General features: G+C 42.0%; 1 protein-coding gene across 6 annotated transcripts in view; it reads right to left on the reverse strand.

Annotated features, from left to right (window-relative positions):
• VPS13B (vacuolar protein sorting 13 homolog B) overlaps positions 1 to 20,699 on the reverse strand; it is a 940,751-nt gene that overhangs the window by 248,070 nt on the left and 671,982 nt on the right. For all 6 annotated transcript variants that reach the window (XM_048841327.2, XM_048841328.2, XM_048841325.2 and 3 more), the window contains one exon: positions 4,361 to 4,564. In XM_048841327.2, the coding sequence (XP_048697284.2) occupies positions 4,361 to 4,564 (204 nt within the window). The remainder of the gene's footprint in view (positions 1 to 4,360; positions 4,565 to 20,699) is intronic.

The following is a 20,699-nucleotide window of genomic DNA, read 5'->3' on the forward strand; positions in this document are numbered from 1 at the left end:
AGGACTGTAACAAGAATTAAACTCCATGCAGCCACGGAGACACCCTCTTTACCAGGATCAGGCTGGCAAAAACACTCATCCACCCACCTACCCTTGAACTTGGCAAAAGTATCAGTTCCCTTCTGACACAGTGAGGGCGTTATGCTAGTTGCCCCTTTTCCTTGGTTGGCTGGGAAGAAATTTTTCCGGCACAGTCACTGGCAGGGGCAAGGTGGGTTTTTTTCAACATCCCCACAGCTGGTCTGGGATCTTGTGGGGTGGAGTTGAGGAGTTAGATTACAGTGTTACAACTTTATGCATAAAACTTGTGGTGGATGTGTAGTGTAGGTATTCGGTGTGGAAGGGATGCGGTTATTGGATAAAATGGTTTGGAAAAGGATTTGAAGGAAAGCATCCCTTATGGGAGCTGAGTAAGGCAGGTTTGAGGCTCTGATGTCTCATCAGTGTGGAGTAGACCCCCCCTCCTTTTCCTGGCCCCCTTTAAGAGACCTGAGGAAATGCATTTGGGGGTCCTATGTCTCGATCAGCAGGGAGCTGACATCTTCCTCTCTATACTGTAAAATTTGTTGCCAGGTACTGCCAGATATTATAAGTGATAAAGCTCCAGCCCAATTAAACCACATCCATGGTGTCCTATCGTTCTTCCAGTGTGGATGGGCAGTGTTGGCAGCTTCTGTTTTAGGATTTTGTTAAAAATTACCAAGGTCAATATATTTATAATAATATACTTGGAATGTTGGAAACTGGAACATACACTTGGAAAATGAAAGTGCAGTAGATTTTCTGGAATTCTTTTCTACAAGTTAACCTAGTAATCAAACAATGCTACACAGAGGAAAAGACATAGATCTGATTCTATACTTTAACATACATGTACCAGCTAAACAACAAAAATAATTAAACGAGTAAGATACACTGCTACAGACACACATCTAACACGAGGAACCTTAAAAAAAAAACTGACCTGCTAAACCAGAGTATGGGACTAGCTAAGTGAAATCAAACAAATGTATTAAAACCGAAACAATAAAACTAACCCAAAGGTTCCTCAGAAAGAGCCATTCCCTATGTTCCATGCTAAACATATCAACGTAACTTACAAAGAATTAAGAAAGAAAATAGTATCACTACTAACGCAAAGAATAAAGTCTCTGTGACATTCTCAGGAAATCTCAAGATAAACTTCATCCTGGAAACACTAAGCACCATGTAAAACACCATGCAGTCATTCTCTTGGTGCATGCTGGAAATATCCTAGCACATGGCAGACATCAGTACAAGTTCTTCCAGTTCTCAGCACATCACTTCCACAGATCATAAAATAAACCCAGATGCAGCAACACTGATTGCCAAGTAAAAAGCAAAAATGTGAACATCCTGAAAATGAACTGCGGTACATGTATATAAGATTAAACCAAACTGACAAGCAAACACACAAAGTACCAGCTACTCTCTGCATTAAACAAATGCAGAATAAAATTAAAATAGTACTGCATATCACAAAGAACAAGTCAAGCTAGCTAATTAAAATGTTGCATTAAATATTCGTTAAAAACTCTTTCAAAGCTAAAACACACACTGTTATTGAAAGCAAGCTCAAATGAAAACACTCAGAGTTTTGTTCAAGATGGAAGAAAGTTCTAGCAGTTATGAAAGGAGAATACGCAGTTTGCCTGTAATAGCTGATTCCCTTATCCTGTAATCTTAATACTGTTTTAGGAATTCCTATCATAGTCAAAAAATGTACCCAGAAGGCTCAAATCAAAACCTGCTGATTATACTGATGCCAGTTAGTTGTGGGAAAGGACTAAGGCAATTTCCTCATGTGGCTCACTTTGAAAAAGCCAGTGTGCCCATTGGGCTGACCATTAGAAGGTCTGTTGGGGTCAGTACCATCTTGCCCTTCAAGAAGTGCCACTGGACAGCACCATTTTGTGAGAAGGGCAAGTTATCCATGCAGCTCTCACATCACAACGCCAACCAGGTCTGGGCAAATTATTTCAAGCTAAGGATCTAAAATAAGAAATCACTGTGGTATTTTACTAGTAAAATTAATGTTTCAAATGACAGGAAACCAATTACGATGACTTATAAATGAATAATCAGCAGACGTTATTACTGCTCCTCCCCCATTCTGTCCCTGCCCCTTCATCTTTACTGTCAGTGGACCTTCTTCTTTCTCCTCCCTCTATCTTTTTGGTGTTCCCCAGGGATCTGGCCATGATTATCCCCTACACTCACTCAGAGTGGCCTCATCTACTTCCATAGTCTTTCATCACTTCACTGCTGATAACACTCAGATATGCCTGCCCATTCCTGACCCCTCTCCATTTGCTACGGCTTGTATATCATCTTTCTGGACATCCTCTTGGCAAAAACTGAACTGCTATCTTTTCTCCTGTCCCTCTTCATTGTGTTTGAGAAACCACCCTCTCCACTAGGGAAGAACGTCCATTCTGGAACCCACAAAGCCATGCATGCACTGAATATGGATTGAACAAGTTCCAGAGAAGTTTGAAAAACTTTGTGGTTTTGCTTGAAAAAATTGTCTTTGAGCTTGGACAAACAGGTCTTTTCAAGCACAAACACTTCAAAATGAGCTGTGAGCACTTGCTCCTGGCCACCATAGCATCTTCCTTCACTCTGAAGCATAAACCTTTGGCTGTTTTAAAACATATGAAAGCTTTGTTTTACTTTTAAAATGCCTATTTTGTCATCTGAAAAGCAGAATGATGATTTTAGAACTTTGAAATTAACCACAGGAGTTCCAGAATCCTATATGCAGCTGGGGTGTAATTGGTCCTGTGGGGCAGAGTAAAATCCTAAGGTGCTTTCCCCACCAGCCTTTCACAGCACTCTCAGATCCATGCAAAACTTGATAAGAGTGAAGGTAGAGCTTGAACTATGCTGTGCTTTTGTCACTTTGTCTCTCCTCTTCTCCCTATCTAGTATTCTAATGCCCTATTCATCTACCTCTGGTATATCTAATCATTTTCATGTGTACAGTTATTACAGTGGTGTTGTAGCTGTGTTGGTCCCAAGATATTAGAGAGACAAGTGGGTGAGGTAATATCTTTTATTGGACCAACTTCTGTTCAGGAGAGAGACAAGTTTTCGAAAGATATTACCTCACCCATCTTGTCTCTTTAATCATTTTCATGTTGTTTTCAAAAGGATTTAATCCTGATCTCAATTACAGTTTAGAAATAAAAGCATAAAAAGTCCAAGTAAACAAACAAACAAACAAAACCTTTCACTATAAATACCAACCATTTCATCTCTTCACTTTCTCTGCTGTACCTCTTTTCAATCTGTTTTCAGGTATTTCCAAACTTTAGATTCCAAAAAACCATATTCACATTCTACCCTCAGATACACATATACAACACAATGGAAGTCAATAGATACAAGAGTGACACCTGAGAGTAGATTCTGCTTGAATCATAGAATAATGAAAGTACAAATTATAACATGCTCATTCATGAGAAAATAAATTCATCTCAGTATGAATTTCAAAAGCATTGTATATTAGCCATTATAATGCAAATACATGGAATGCAACAAAACTGTGATGACTAATTAATTCATAGTAATTGAGGTAACTCTTTTTAAATTTTAAATATCAAGCAAATGTATTTATGCTGTGTCTACTATGTGTAGCTACATTATATCCTGAATTTAACCCACAGCAAAGTCCCCCATCTCATACTGGACTCATTATGATCCAGAATTGAACAAGATCCTTAAAGTCCACTGGAAGAAATTTTAGCAGGTGAGCTAAACGGAATTCTCCGACTGGGCAATCCAGGAGTAACTGTGCTAAACCTTTTTCAGCTGGAAGTCTCTTTTGCATATCGTACAGTCCACATTATGGACAAATCAGCTGAAATGTGTCATTCTACAAATGCAGCTGTTTCCCCTTACAGAAGCAAAAAAAAACCCATTTATGAGCCAATAGAAAAAAATTCTACTTTGTCCTTCCCTAACTTAGAAATGTCTAAACTGCTTTATTCAAATTTTGTAAAAATACAAACAAAGGAAACAAAAAAACCCCAAACTGTTGTTCCTAGCCTAAGAACTTGAATGCCAAGTCTCCTCGTGGAGTTATTTTCTATGGCCATATAATAAGCCACTCAAAAAAGGAATTTCTAACTAAATAAACAAAAGACGTGTGTAATAATTACAGCGTAACAATGATACAAATAACAGTTTCAAATGTACAATTCAAAACTCTATTTCATAGAAAATATTTGCAATGCAAAGTAAAAACAGTGAAAAAATACTTTGTTCAGACATACTGCAGATTATATCCCCAATGTTTTTTGTCCAAAAGACACAACATTTTGAATTATTTCCTTACCTACTGGCCATATTCCATTCAAGTGCTGGGTTTTGAGAATTTCTTTCACTCTCTGTCAGCACACCTCCTTTACTATTGTCCTTCTCTGGTTTCAGCTGATCCCACTGTGCAGTACCAATGTTGATAGACTGCAGATCTATTTGGTATTGTCTGTCTTCAACCTCTGATCCAGGGTCTCGAAGAATTCCCAAATTCAGTGCTCTCCTATCATGATAGAAAGATTTTTGCGAGTTAAAGAGAGAAAGTTGCCACTCTGTACAGTGCTATAAACTATGGTCTAAATACTGACGATCATGATCAGCAAAATTCCTATTAACCTCAATGGGAATTTTCTCACAGTAAGTTAGGAGGGCTCAATTCTGCCACCCTTATGTTGAGTAGTACCATATCATAGGCTGAGCCATTAAAGTGAATGGGAGGTTATTCCACTCACTTCGGATTTGGGCCTTCGGGTATGAGAAGCCCCATTGAAAATAATGGAAATAATGAACCATTAAATGTGAGTAAGGATGGCAGAATCAAGCTCTCAGTAAGGGCTTCAGGATATGACCCTATAGCAAGAAGATATATTAAGTGTATACTTAATTACTTAAACTTTTAGAAGACTATACAGAACTAGAAGGTTATAAAAAAGGGAAGCTGGGATTTTCCAAGGAGTCCAAAGTAGTAAGGTACCCAAATCCCATGGAAAGTGTTAGGTGCTTAACTTCCTTAGGCCCCTCTGAAAATTCCAGCCAGAGTGTTTTGCAAATATACTATCAAAGTCACCAAAAGTGTTCTGCAACCAGAATGCAGTAGAGTACTATAAGAAACTCCACTGTGAGCTAATGTGTTCAAATTTAGCACCTCCATGAAAAAATAAAAGTAGTAAGGACATTTCAAAATGTATTTTGTTAATTTATTTTGACACATTTCATTTTTACCATTCACAGCACTCACCTTAAGTATCTAAAGGTACAAGTAAAATTTCCACAATATGCCTTATTGTGTAAAAATAATTTAATCATAGTAATATGAGATTTCATTAAAACATTTTGTTATTAAATGTTTGCTGACAAATGAGGAAACAAAGAGCAACATTTTGAGCAAATTATTTAATGTGTGGCTAATGCAAGGTTCTGCTGCATTGTATTTTTCAGTTTATTATTCAGTACTTTAAAGACACATAAAAGAATGTGTTCAGCAACATATTCAAGAGTTTTCTGGACCAGAGGAGGCAGCTGAGACAATTATGAAGGCAATACAATTGTTATCAGCGGATTACTGTACCACCATTTGTCTTCAGACTTCTGCTAAAGATCAGTGGAGAATCTTTGGATGAATCAGCTTGCCCACTCTATCTTGAAACTATACAGAGTAATGCAAGCTGTTCGTTTAATAATGTAATAAAAAGGTATAACTGAATTTAATACTAGTTTTAAAATACATCAAAAAATAAGGTGAATCGGATATTCCTACAATTTTCCCTTAAAAGGCACGATGCCAATTTATAATCTCTTCCTCATGAATTTACACATTACATATTTTAAGCTGAAGCTTCCCATTCACATATAGTTTCTGATCTTCGCATAAAACTTATCAATTTTACAAAAATATTTAATCTTTGGTGTTAAGAAACTAAAGTTTTACACACACACACACACACACACACACACACGACAAAACATATGTGTCTACATGCAGAGTCATATGAATGGTCATAGGGCCTATTGTTTTGAACAAATCATTCATGTCTATGCGATGTAGTGGCACTGTGCAGTAGTCCTATATTTTTCTTGAAAACTTAAGCAAAAGTATACTACATACAACCTATGTCACTAGAGATATTTCAAAATATGCTGTGATCTTTAAAACTCAGAGTGCTCTTGTCAACCCTCTCTCCTGAGAAGTCTAATCCATAACAACTATGATGTAATTTATTTCCCTTGCAAGACAGTTTCATGAATACATGTACAGTTATTCATATTACAAATTACCAAGTGACCTTGGGTCATATGATAACTTGATTATTTGCTTTGTTTAATCCAAATAAAGACTGGAGCATGTATTTTGGGAAATATTAGCCAAAATAAAAGCATCAAGAGACACATCCTGTGAAGTCCATGTGTTTAGATTTCTCTAAAAATATAAATACAACATATAGTAATTTAGTGTACTGGCATAGTGAAATCCGTCTTCTCCTCTCCTCCGCAATCAAATTCCATAAAGCACATTTTTCAATCATTATTTTTACCACTGGAGACACCAGATAAAATACATTTGCGCTCTATATTTCCAACCAAGAAGTTAAAAGAAATTAAAAATGCAAGTGAGCAAAAAGGAAGTATAATAGAATATGTTGTTTTAATTATATTTCGTTTATACACATTTATAGACAGATTTAAACAAAAATAAATTATTTCATACACATTTTTCTGCTGTTGCTACTACTGTCTATTTTTAGAAGACTATTAAGCAACACACTTGTGCTTTAGCTAAAGTTTATCTTTATTACATCACATCTGAAAGATACTATGCAGCTGTAAGTATAAGATCTAAAAATTTAATGAAGATTTGACATGCTTGGACTAAAGGCCATTTTTATTTTGATTGTCCTTCACTCCAAAACACTGACTAGATAAATTAGATGCATAAGTGAGAAAACAGAGTAGAAAGAACACAAGGCAACATTTGAAGGAAGTTGGATACTAAAAGGGTTCTCCACAAAAATCATGTCCCCTGTACACCTCATATATGATCAGAATATATTTATTTTCTTGCTTTCCAAATTGCTCCCTTAACTTATCATAAAGTGAGAAAACCTTAGGATTAGACCAGTGCTGCAGAAGGGAAAACAGGAAGGAGGTTGTAGAAAACTTTCTCCCTTTTGCAGTGCAAGCAGGAGGACAGGATCTTTTCCCAACTGTTAAGAAAGCAGAAGGAAAGGGAATTCAAGATGTGGTCTGTCAATTAGGTGGCATGTTCAGCCCTTCAATCGGAGGCAGTTGGTATCATACAACAGCTAAGATTGCAGTTACTTCTTTTCAGAGAAGGAGTAAACTAAACTCAGCATTTCATAGAATATCAGGGTTGGAAGGGACCCCTGAAGGTCATCTAGTCCAACCCCCTGCTCGAAGCAGGACCAATTCCCAGTTAAATCATCCCAGCCAGGGCTTTGTCAAGCCTGACCTTAAAAACCTCTAAGGAAGGAGATTCTACCAGCTCCCTAGGTAACGCATTCCAGTGTTTCACCACCCTCTTAGTGAAAAAGTTTTTCCTAATATCCAATCTAAACCTCCCCCACTGCAACTTGAGACCATTACTCCTCGTTCTGTCATCTGCTACCATTGAGAACAGTCTAGAGCCATCCTCTTTGGAACCCCCTTTCAGGTAGTTGAAAGCAGCTATCAAATCCCCCCTCATTCTTCTCTTCTGCAGGCTAAACAATCCCAGCTCCCTCAGCCTCTCCTCATAAGTCATGTGTTCCAGACCCCTAATCATTTTTGTTGCCCTTCGCTGGACTCTCTCCAATTTATCCACATCCTTCTTGAAGTGTGGGGCCCAAAACTGGACACAGTACTCCAGATGAGGCCTCACCAATGTCGAATAGAGGGGAACGATCACGTCCCTCGATCTGCTCGCTATGCCCCTACTTATACATCCCAAAATGCCATTGGCCTTCTTGGCAACAAGGGCACACTGCTGACTCATATCCAGCTTCTCGTCCACTGTCACCCCTAGGTCCTTTTCCGCAGAACTGCTGCCTAGCCATTCGGTCCCTAGTCTGTAGCGGTGCATTGGATTCTTCCATCCTAAGTGCAGGACCCTACACTTATCCTTATTGAACCTCATCAGATTTCTTTTGGCCCAATCCTCCAATTTGTCTAGGTCCTTCTGTATCCTATCCCTCCCCTCCAGCGTATCTACCACTCCTCCCAGTTTAGTATCATCCGCAAATTTGCTGAGAGTGCAATCCACACCATCCTCCAGATCATTTATGAAGATATTGAACAAAACCGGCCCTAGGACCGACCCCTGGGGCACTCCACTTGATACCGGCTGCCAACTAGACATGGAGCCATTTATCACTACCCGTTGAGCCCGACAATCTAGCCAGCTTTCTACCCACCTTATAGTGCATTCATCCAGCCCTTACTTCCTTAACTTGCTGACAAGAATACTGTGGGAGACCGTGTCAAAAGCTTTGCTAAAGTCAAGAAACAATACATCCACTGCTTTCCCTTCATCCACAGAACCAGTAATCTCATCATAAAAGGCGATTAGATTAGTCAGGCATGACCTTCCCTTGGTGAATCAATGCTGGCTGTTCCTGATCACTTTCTTCTCATGCAAGTGCATCAGGATTGATTCTTTGAGGACCTGCTCCATGATTTTTCCAGGGACTGAGGTGAGGCTGACTGGCCTGTAGTTCCCAGGATCCTCCTTCTTCCCTTTTTTAAAGATTGGCACTACATTAGCCTTTTTCCAGTCATCCGGGACTTCCCCGGTTCGCCACAAGTTTTCAAAGATAATGGCCAATGGCTCTGCAATCACAGCCGCCAATTCCTTCAGCACTCTCGGATGCAACTCGTCCGGCCCCATGGACTTGTGAACGTCCAGCTTTTCTAAATAGTCCCTAACCACCTCTATCTCCACAGAGGGCTGGCCATCTCTTCCCCATTTTGTGATGCCCAGCGCAGCAGTCTGGGAGCTGACCTTGTTAGTGAAGACAGAGGCAAAAAAAGCATTGAGTACATTAGCTTTTTCCACATCCTCTGTCACTAGGTTGCCTCCCTCATTCAGTAAGGGGCCCACACTTTCCTTGGCTTTCTTCTTGTTGCCAACATACCTGAAGAAACCCTTCTTGTTACTCTTGACATCTCTTGCTAGCTGCAGCTCCAGGTGCGATTTGGCCCTCCTGATATCATTCCTACATGCCCGAGCAATATTTTTATACTCTTCCCTGGTCATATGTCCAACCTTCCACTTCTTTTAAGCTTCTTTTTTATGTTTAAGATCCGCTAGGATTTCACCATTAAGCCAAGCTGGTCGCCTGCCATATTTACTATTCTTTCGACTCATCGGGATGGTTTGTCCCTGTAACCTCAACAGGGATTCCTTGAAATACAGCCAGCTCTCCTGGACTCCTTTCCCCTTCAAGTTAGTCCCCCAGGGGATCCTGGCCATCCGTTCCCTGAGGGAGTCGAAGTCTGCTTTCCTGAAGTCCAGGGTCCGTATCCTGCTGCTTACCTTTCTTCCCTGCGTCATTTCTTCTGCACAATCATATCCTGGCCAACAGGATTATTGGAGCAATAGATGCATTCTGAAAGTGTCCCTGCAACTCCTCATTGTGCTGCCCAGGGTGAATTTGGCCCTTATTTTGTGTTATGACTAGATTTGCTTATCTCAATATAAATAAAAATTAACTAACTTCCTGGCATTTATCTTCTGGTGCAATTAACAAGCATGACTACTATACACAAAGTCAAACACGCTAGAGATAGAAAAGACCCATTGGACAACCAGTCCATTCCACTGTCAATACAATGATGAAGTGAGGTGTAGCTCACGAAAACTTATGCTCAAATAAATTTGTTAGTCTCTAAGGTGCCACAAGTACTCCATTTCTTTTTGTGAATACAGACTAACACGGCTGCTACTCTGAAAACTGTAAGGAGAGTGATCACTTAAGGTGAACTATTTCCAGCAGGAGAGCGGTGGGGAGGGGGGGAACCTTTTGTAGTGATAATCAAGGTGGGCCATTTCCAGCAGTTGACAAGACATCTGAGGAACAGTGGGGAGGTGAGGGGGGGAATAAACATGGGGAAATAGTTTTACTTTGTGTAATGACACATCCACTCCCAGTCTCTATTCAAACCTAAGTTAATTGTATCCAGTTTGCAAATTAATTCCAATTCAGCAGTCTCTTGTTGGAGTCTGTTTTTGAAGTTTTTTTATTGAAGAATTGCAACTTTTAGGTCTGTAATCGAGTGACCAAAGAGATTGAAGTGTTCTCCAACTGGTTTTGGAGACGTCTTGAAATCTGATTTGTGTCCATTTATTCTTTTACGTAGAGACTGTCCGGTTTGACCAATGTACATGGCAGAGGGGCATTGCTGGCACATATCACATTGGTGGATGTGCAGGTGAACGAGCCTCTGATAGTGTGGCTGATGTGATTAGGCCCTGTGATGGTGTCCCCTGAATAGATATGTGGACACAGTTGGCAACGGGCTTTGTTGCAAGGATAGGTTCCTGGGTTAGTGGTTCTGCTGTGTGGTTGCTGGTGAGTATTTGCTTCAGGTTGGGGGGCTATCTCACTATCATGCTGATACTCAAGCTACATTTTCAGTGTCTTAATTGCATCCTATTACTCCTAGTAATATCCCATGTAACAACCTAAATAATTCCTTTCCATTCCTCATGTGTGCACCTTTGAAATATTAGTAGATGCTTATGTTTCTGCAACCCTCCCAATTTTTCCACCTCTTAACCATTCCATACAAATGCTGTTCTTTTAAAACTCAGTTCTCACACTGTAAATCAATCCTTCCAGCCTCTACTTTTGTTACTTTTCTCTGAACCCCTCCAGATGATTAATAACTTTTTGTTAAGGTGGGGCCCAGAGGCATATATAATATCCCAGATGTGTTCAGACCAGAACTACAATATAAAACACTGCATGCTCACCCTATTTCATGGCATATTGCCTTTATGTATGCAGCCCTAATTTTGTTAGCTTTTTTGCTGTCATATCACACTGTAAAATGATGTGTAACTTTCTGTCCACTATCATCATCTTGAGAGATGTCTCAGGATTTCAGCTTTCTAGGCACTTCCTTCTCAATGAGTATGTATGATTGGGGTTATTTTTTCCCAGGGTTGCTAGCTTGTATTGCTTTGCATTATGGGTTATTTAAGGTCTCTTTTCAAAACATATATGAACAATACTCCATTATTGTAGCTGAGAAAGCCTAATCTGCCTATGCAAAGAATGAGTCCAAAAGCAGGTTTGCAATTGCTTTTGCAAACCAGTTACAAAAGTAAGTCATGCAAGTGATGTGAGTTGAGATACCCAATCCTTGCTACAAATAAAACAGTACAACCATACGAGGTGTCCTTTCAAGGACTTTTATAAAAGAATCAGAAGAATTAACACATTAATGGCTGGTTACGTTTTGCTAATGACTGATTACCAGTCTGAAATTGAATTGTGTCAGTTTATACTAAGAGAAAAAAATAGCTTCTAATTTTTCTGACTAATTGTATACATACACACACATACATATTTATAAATAAAAATCATGCATTTCTCTGTCAATTACTTACATGAATAACACCCTGATTTTATTCAGTATACTTCCTGAATGGACCAGAATAAGTTAAAATGTATTACAATTGACCTTGTCTTGAATATACATGGTTCCAAATGCTATGAACTTTACACCCTTTTTTCATTTTGCTGCTTTTGAAACCCTTCTAGCAACTGAAATCTGGAAAAAGGGTAAGCCAAGATTCACATCACTTCCGTACCCCTAGCATAAAAGCTGCTTCACCAGCTGAAATGCAATGTAGGAGTTATAATTGTCACTGTTTTGCCCTTCTGAAAATAACTCCACCATCCCATTTGAACTGTTCAGCAGGTGGTGTAGGAGGATAAACTAAAGCCTATGATAGTTGGTCAATAATACAGTAAAATCATAAGGAACCAAAGAAGACCTTAAGCATGTAACAGGAAACATAGGCTTAATGTTTTTCTTTTTAAATTGATTTAGTCTGGGTCAAGCCTTTTGTATGTTTATACAAGAAACAGCTCATGTTGAACCAGTTACTACTTGCTGCTGAATAGACATAATTCTGAGACCCATAGTAAAGAAGTTACTTACGGCTCAGCTGAGATCTACAAAATACTAAATAAACCAGAGAAAATGGCATTTTAAAATTAATATAAACCATGTTGTGATTTTCAAATATTTTACAATAATCAAAGTCACTGTCAGTCAACATTTAAATGGATATATCCACATACTTCTTTTCTTTCCCAAATCTATTTGGTTCAAACCACAAACACTGAAGACAGTGTTTTGAAGGTGACAGCGTCTCCCTATCCTCAATCCAAAAGAGACTCCCGGTACATGTAGGTCAAACTGTTCCCTTTGCTTCTATGGGTTGTGGATGGAAACTCCTTTTAGATCTGGGCACAGAAAAGGGGAGTGCTATCCCTACGCTGTTCCACTCCTCACCTTAACCATATAGCCCATCCCAGATGCAGTGTGGAAACACTGATCTATGAGTGGGGAATGGTTGAATCAGGGCTGGGAGCAGCCACGGAGTGGGTCTCTGTGGTACTGTACTCCTTGAACTCCCCATTTTCTCTTTCAACTCCAGGATGATTCCATGGCTATGTTATTGCTTACTGGGTCAGAGATCCTCCTATGTTATGAAACCTCTCCTGGAGGGAGATTCTGAAAGCAACAGTTGATGGGGAAAGCCATGGGACCACAAAGAAGCTGGGGAGGGTAGACAGGCAGTGTGGCAAACACAAGGCATCATCCATCAGGATAGTACTGGTCTTGGAGAATACACAGGTTCTATGAACAAAACACTATGCCAGAAAACTCCTTACTCAATGGACCATATCAAGGAAACTAAGAATAAAAGCTAATTGTTATTGTTATTATTTATTTGTATTACTGTAGTGCATCAGACCCCACTGTGCTAAGCACTGTACAAACACAGAACAAAAAGACAGTCCGTGTCCCAAAGAGCTTACAATCTAAGTATAAAACGAGAGACACCAGATGGATACAGACAAATGGGGAGAGTACAATGAAATCATGAGACATTTTTGGTCAGCATGAAAGACAGTGCTCTCACTGCACCAGCTGCCTAACTATTGCCAAATTTTTTTCATAGCAAAGGAGATTTTTGAGGAGGGATTTGAAGGAAGATAATGATGTAGATGTTTACGGAGAGCGCCTCCCAAGCATACAGGACAGCACAGGTGAAAACAAGAAGGTGCATGTTGGAAAAATGTAACAAGTGCGTGAAGGAGGCTGGTAACTGAGCTGACGTCTCAAAAGTGAATGAGAAATAAAAGGTAGGGTGGGAACAGGTTGTGAAGGGCCAGACTTTTAACTATGAGGATGGACAGGAAAGGCTTAGCAATTTTATGAAGAAGAAATGGCAAGAGTTAGACATAGTCTGGATATCACAAATAGAGGTGCGACGTGAAGATGACACTTAAATTATGGGCTTGAGTAACAGGCCGGATGGTGGTGCGGTCCACAGTGATTGGGAAAGTAGGCAGTGGGGGAAGGACTTGGAGCGACTTTGTCTGTACAAAGTGCAAGCTGGTCTCCATATTGGAAGAGAAGATTGAAGGTCTGGAGCAACAGATAATGACCCTGCGTTGCATACGAGAAACGGAGGATTTTCTGGACAAAAGTCAGGATATGCTTCTACGGGCACAAAGCTCTAAAGATTTAGAGCAGGTTGCACAGCGGAGCCAAGAGGCCAGTGAAGAAGCTTGGCAACATGTGACCTCCAGAAGAAGAAGGGGGAATGTCCGGGTTCCAGCAACGCGGACACAGGTAACTAACCGCTTTCATGTTCTCTCCACAGGTACCATTGCGGAGAGTGGACCAGATGATATGTCTGGGGGGAGAAAGCAGAACGAGACTCCGCTGGTTGGAAGGCATGAGATGCACTGTCCTGAGATGGGCGGTTCCACGACCACCACTCCCAAGAGAAGGAGGCGGGTGGTGGTGGTCGGGGACTCTCTCCTCCGGGGGACTGAGTCATCTATCTGCCGCCCTGACCGGGAAAACCGAGAAGTCTGCTGCTTGCCGGGGGCTAAGATTCGCGATGTGACGGAGAGACTGCCGAGACTCATCAAGCCCTCGGATCGCTACCCCTTCCTGCTTCTCCACGTGGGCACCAATGATACTGCCAAGAATGACCTTGAGCAGATCACTGCGGACTACATGGCTCTGGGAAGAAGGATAAAGGAGTTTGAGGTGCAAGTGGTGTTCTCGTCCATCCTCCCCGTGGAAGGAAAAGGACTGGGTAGGGACCGTTGAATCGTGGAAGTCAACGAATGGCTACGCAGGTGGTGTCGGAGAGAAGGCTTTGGATTCTTTGACCATGGGATGGTGTTCCATGAAGGAGGAGTGCTGGGCAGAGACGGGCTCCACCTTACGAAGAGAGGGAAGAGCATCTTTGCGAGCAGGCTGGCTAACCTAGTGAGGAGGGCTTTAAACTAGGTTCACCGGGGGAAGGAGACCAAAGCCCTGAGGTAAGTGGGAAAGCGGGATACCGGGAGGAAGCACAGGCAGAAATGTCTGTGAGGGGAGGGCTCCTGCCTCATCCTGAGAATGAGGGGCGATCAGCAGGTTATCTCAAGTGCTTATATATGAATGCACAAAGCCTTGGAAAGAAGCAGGGAGAATCGGAGGTCCTGGTGATGTCAAGGAATTATGACGTGATTGGAATAATAGAGACTTGGTGGGATAACTCACATGACTGGAGTACTGTCATGGATGGTTATAAACTGTTCAGGAAGGACAGGCAGGGCAGAAAAGGTGGGGGAGTAGCACTGTATATAAGGGAGCAGTATGACTGCTCAGAGCTCCGGTACGAAACTGCAGAAAAACCTGAGTGTCTCTGGATTAAGTTTAGAAGTGTGAGCAACAAGAGTGATGTAGTGGTGGGAGTCTGCTATAGACCACTGGATGAGGTGGATGAGGCTTTCTTCCAGCAGGTCGCAGAAGCTACTACATCGCACGCCCTGGTTCTCATGGGTGACTTTAATTTTCCTGATATCTGCTGGGAGAGCAATATAGCGGTGCATAGACAATCCAGGAAGTTTTTGGAAAGCGTAGGGGACAATTTCCTGGTGCAAGTGCTAGAGGAGCCAACTGGGGGGGAGCTTTTCTTGACCTGCTGCTCACAAACCGGGAAGAATTAGTAGGGGAAGCAAAAGTGGATGGGAATCTGGGAGGCAGTAACCATGAGTTGGTTGAGTTCAGGATCCTGACACAGGGAAGAAAGGTAAGCAGCAGGATACGGACCCTGGACTTCAGGAAAGCAAACTTCGACTCCCTCAGGGAACGGATGGGTAGGATCCCCTGGGGGACTAACATGAAGGGGAAAGGAGTCCAGGAGAGCTGGCTATATTTCAAGGAATCCCTGTTGAGGTTACAGGGACAAACCATCCCGATGTGTCGAAAGAATAGTAAATATGGCAGGCGACCAGCTTGGATTAACGGTGAAATCCTAGCGGATCTTAAACATAAAAAAGAAGCTTACAAGAAGTGGAAGGTTGGACATATGACCAGAGAAGAGTATAAAAATATTGCTCGGGCATGTAGGAATGAAATCAGGAGGGCCAAATCGCACCTGGAGCTGCAGCTAGCGAGAGATGTTAAGAGTAACAAGAAGGGTTTCTTCAGGTATGTTGGCAACAAGAAGAAAGCCAAGGAAAGTGTGGGCCCCTTCCTGAATGAGGGAGGCAACCTAGTGACAGAGGATGTGGAAAAAGCTAATGTACTCAATGCTTTTTTTGCCTCTGTCTTCACTAACAAGGTCAGCTCCCAGACTGCTGCACTGGGCATCACAAAATGGGGAGAAGATGGCCAGCCCTCTGTGGAGAAAGAGGTGGTTAGGGACTATTTAGAAAAGCTGGACGTGCACAAGTCCATGGGGCCGGACGAGTTGCATCCGAGAGTGCTAAAGGAATTGGCGGCTGTGATTGCAGAGCCATTGGCCATTATCTTTGAAAACTCGTGGCGAACGGGGGAAGTCCCGGATGACTGGAAAAAGGCTAATGTAGTGCCAATCTTTAAAAAAGGGAAGAAGAAGGATCCTGGGAATTACAGGCCAGTCAGCCTCACCTCAGTCCCCGGAAAAATCATGGAGCAGGTCCTCAAAGAATCAATCCTGAAGCACTTAGAGGAGAGGAAAGTGATCAGGAACAGTCAGCATGGATTCACCAAGGGAAGGTCATGCCTGACTAATCTAATCGCCTTTTATGATGAGATTACTGGTTCTGTGGATGAAGGGAAAGCAGTGGATGTATTGTTTCTTGACTTTAGCAAAGCTTTTGATACGGTCTCCCACAGTATTCTTGTCAGCAAGTTAAAGAAGTATGGGCTGGATGAATGCACTATAAGGTGGGTAAAAAGTTGGCTAGATTGTCGGGCTCAACGGGTAGTGATCAATGGCTCCATGTCTAGTTGGCAGCCGGTGTCAAGTGGAGTGCCCTAGGGGTCGGTCCTAGGGCCGGTTTTGTTCAATATCTTCATAAATGATCTGGAGGATGGTGTGGATTGCACTCTCAGCAAATTTGCGGATGATACTAAACTGGGAGGAGTGGTAGATACGCTGGAGGGCATGGATAGGATACAGAGGGACCTAGACAAATTGGAGGATTGGGCCAAAAGAAATCTGATGAGGTTCAATAAGGATAAGTGCAGGGTCCTGCACTTAGGATGGAAGAACCCAATGCACAGCTACAGACTAGGGACCGAATGGCTAGGCAGCAGTTCTGCGGAAAAGGACCTAGGGGTGACAGTGGACGAGAAGCTGGATATGAGTCAGCAGTGTGCCCTTGTTGCCAAGAAGGCCAATGGCATTTTGGGATGTATAAGTAGGGGCATAGCAAGCAGATCGAGGAACGTGATTGTCCCCCTCTATTCGACATTGGTGAGGCCTCATCTGGAGTACTGTGTCCAGTTTTGGGCCCCACTCTATAAGAAGGATGTGGATAAATTGGAAAGAGTCCAGCGAAGGGCAACAAAAATGATTAGGGGTCTGGAACACATGACTTATGAGGAGAGGCTGAGGGAGCTGGGATTGTTTAGTCTGCAGAAGAGAAGAATGAGGGGGGATTTGATAGCTGCTTTCAACTACCTGAGAGGGGGTTCCAGAGAGGATGGTTCTAGACTATTCTCAGTGGTAGAAGAGGACAGGACAAGGAGTAATGGTCTCAAGTTGCAGTGGGGGAGGTTTAGGTTGAATATTAGGAAAAACTTTTTCACTAGGAGGGTGGTGAAACACTGGAATGCGTTACCCTAGGGAGGTGGTAGAATCTCCTTCCTTAGAAGTTTTTAAGGTCAGGCTTGACAAAGCCCTGGCTGGGATGATTTAATTGGGGATTGGTCCTGCTTTTGAGCAGGGGGTTGGACTAGATGACCTCCTGAGGTCCCTTCCAACCCTGATATTCTGTGATTCTATGATTAAGATTGCTTTTATGCTATATGGTTTTTGAGGGCAAGGATAATCTACTACCCTGTGTTTTCCCAGTGGGGCCCTGTTCTTAGCTGGTTCTTAAGCAGTACCAAAATGAATATTAATAAAATAGTAAATAGTAAATAATAATAATAATAATAATTCTGTCTTAGCCGTTTTGTGCTTGAGCTGATGGCTAGACCTCTATGAGGAGGTATCAGAGAGAGAGGCTGAGATTTCAGTTTGGAAAGGAGACAGGTTTGAAGTAGAGACACAGATCTGTGAATCATCCACATAGAGAAGGTAGTTCCATTTGCGTTTGTGGGTGAGATTACCCAGAGATAAAATGTCAAGGAAGAAGAGAAGGGGACCAAAGACAGAACTCTGTGGAAAACCCCCTACAAACACATGAAGCGACAAGGGGGATAAGGAGGAACTTCCAAAAGACATGCTGAAGGAGAGATTACATACATAAAAGAGGACAACCAGGAGAAGACAGATTCACAGAAGCCAAGGGAAGACAAGATTTCAAGAAGAGCCTGGTTGATGATGTTGAAGGTGGCTGACAGGTCAAAAAAGGATGAGGATGGAGTTCTGCTTCTGTGCTTTCACTAGGAAGAGACTTCTGTGATAGAAATGGAATGCAAGGGGCAGAAGCTGCACTGGAGAGGGTCTAAGATGTAACTGAAGGAGAGTAACTCAAGACAGTGTTTGTGGACAGCACATTTAATGAACTTATAAATGAAAGGGAAATGAACCAGTAGTTGGAGAGACAAGTGGACCAAAAGGTGGGATTTTTAAAAATGGGAGAAAAAGTGAGCCAAGAGGAGGGGGAAAGTCACATCGCATTTTTTCATTTTCTCTTTGAAAAAATAAGTAAGATTCTGTATGAAGAGAGAAGTGGAAGCAGGAGAAGGGAAGGTTTTGAGAAGTGAGAAAAAGGTGGCATAAAAACAGCTGGGATTGTGAGTGTGGTACTCAATTAAGTTGGAGAAGTACAGCTGTTTAGTTAGGAAGACGACAGAACTGAAAGTGGTGAGAACAAATCTGTAGTGAAGGAAATCAGCCTGGTCACCAGAGATGCTCTACAGTACAAGAGTGGTGAAGAGGCAGCAGATGCTGGGAAAGAGCCAGGAGTGGGGGTTGGCAGGGCAGACACTGAAATGGGAGAGAGGGGCAAAAAAGTCAAGAGTGGAGAACAATGAATCATGAAGAGAAACAACAACTTTATCAATGGAAGAAAAGGAAGAGAGAGCAGAAGAAGAGAGTGCTGAGAGCAGACAAGGAGTCATCAATACTGATAGACAGGAGGTTAAGAAAGGCGGAGTGACACCGTGTCTGAATGGAGTGGGAAGGGGCTGACAGCTGATGTTGAAAAAGACCAGGTGATGGTTGGAGTGGGGCAATTTAGTAACAGAGAAATCAGAGAGAGAGAAGTGCTTGGTAAAAACCAAGTTAAGTGACTGTTCCCTTGGGTGAATGGTAGAGTTGAACTTGGGCTGCAGGTTGAATGAAAAGGTGAGAGTGAGGAATGTGCAGCTAAGGGGCTAGATGGGTCAACAACATGGAAGCTGGTCACAAGGATGAGATTGTGCAGAGAGGAAGAAGTAGAGCCAGGTATCAAAATCAGAGAGGAATGCTGAAAGGGATGAGTTGGGTGGATGGTAGATGACATAAACATGGAGGAAGAGAGGAGAGAAGAGTCAGATGCAGTGATGTTCAAAAGAGGAGAAATGATAGGACTGGCAGTGTCAGCAATTGGAAGCAGCAGAAATGGGAGAGGAGAACCCCAACATCCCCACCACAGTCTGATCCAGGGTGGAGAGTGTGAGGGTATGTCTACACTGCAATAAAACAGCTGGGGCTGGCCTGGTGTAGTGTAGGATAGACACACCCTGTGAGCAGAGGGTTCCTTAACGGTGCCAGACAAAGGGATCCAAATCTCTGTGAGAACAGGAGCTGGAGGGAGCAAGATAGAAAGAGGTTGTGGATGTATGTGTCCTTCTTAGAGATGGAGTGGTCATCTAGAGATAGGAAAGGAAGTTGAGAGGAATGGCAGCATGAGAGGGGTAGAGGTTGATGGCAAAGAACTTGTACTCTAATATATTCCCCAAGATGCAAGTGTCAGTGGAAACCATTGCTGTCGAATCAAAAAAGCAAAATTTATTTATTTTTCAGTAATGTAATTTCATACCGACCCAGAACTAAATCTTACTTGATATCTAGCAGCTGTTTCACACTATTACAGACAAATATTGACAAAAAGTGCATGGAACCAGAAACAAATATCTTTCTTACAGAAGCACATAACATACTGAGGGCTATTCTATGCAGTACATTAGTCTGCATGAGAGGAATGTGAATTCTAGCATGCACTAGTGTGTTGCATACTAACTGGCCTGTGGGGAACCTGCTGGTGTACACTAAAAGTCCCCTAGCGCACATGAATGTAGTCTCATTTCAAACAGCACTATATTAATGCTCAGTAGAGAACTTTTAGTGAGCGCCATCAGGATCCACATGGGCTAGTTAGTGCATAACACGCTAGTGCGGACCAATGCACCATGTAAACAAGTCCTGACTAAGCTCAACATCACATTTATGTCTTTTCACAAAGAACATTTTAGGTTGCAGGGTCCTCCTGAACCAGCTAAAGGTAAATGGTGTTAACCTGCAACTACAACTAAAGAAAAGATCAAGATTAGTATGGGATTAAATAACTCATGTTAGCTAGCCTCAATTTAATTTCTATACATTTTCCTAATCTGAGTGATCTGAGCATGCTCAGTAACATCTGATGGAGCTGTTACCCTTACTCTGCCCTCACTTTGAATCACAATAGGTCCCACACTATTAACAGGGACTAAAAGGGTGCAGAGGGGCAAATCATATGGGAGGGATGGGCTGAATTTTTGCAGGGAGACAAACTGTATGCACGGGGCTCAAACAGGTGGAGGTAGAGAAAGGAGAGAGGCAGCTATGCAAAAATCAGGGATAGGAGTTAAGCAAGGGGTATAGGTGCTGCCAAAAAGTGGCAGACGGGGGAAATCCCAGGATAGGGAGGAGCAGAGAGGATAACTGTTACCCCAAATGGGGTGAGCAATCTGCAGTGCTTGCAAAATTAGGATGT

The sequence above is a fragment of the Caretta caretta genome, chromosome 2 (assembly GCF_965140235.1).
Source record: "Caretta caretta isolate rCarCar2 chromosome 2, rCarCar1.hap1, whole genome shotgun sequence".
In the NCBI taxonomy this organism is placed as follows: Eukaryota; Metazoa; Chordata; order Testudines; family Cheloniidae; genus Caretta; species Caretta caretta.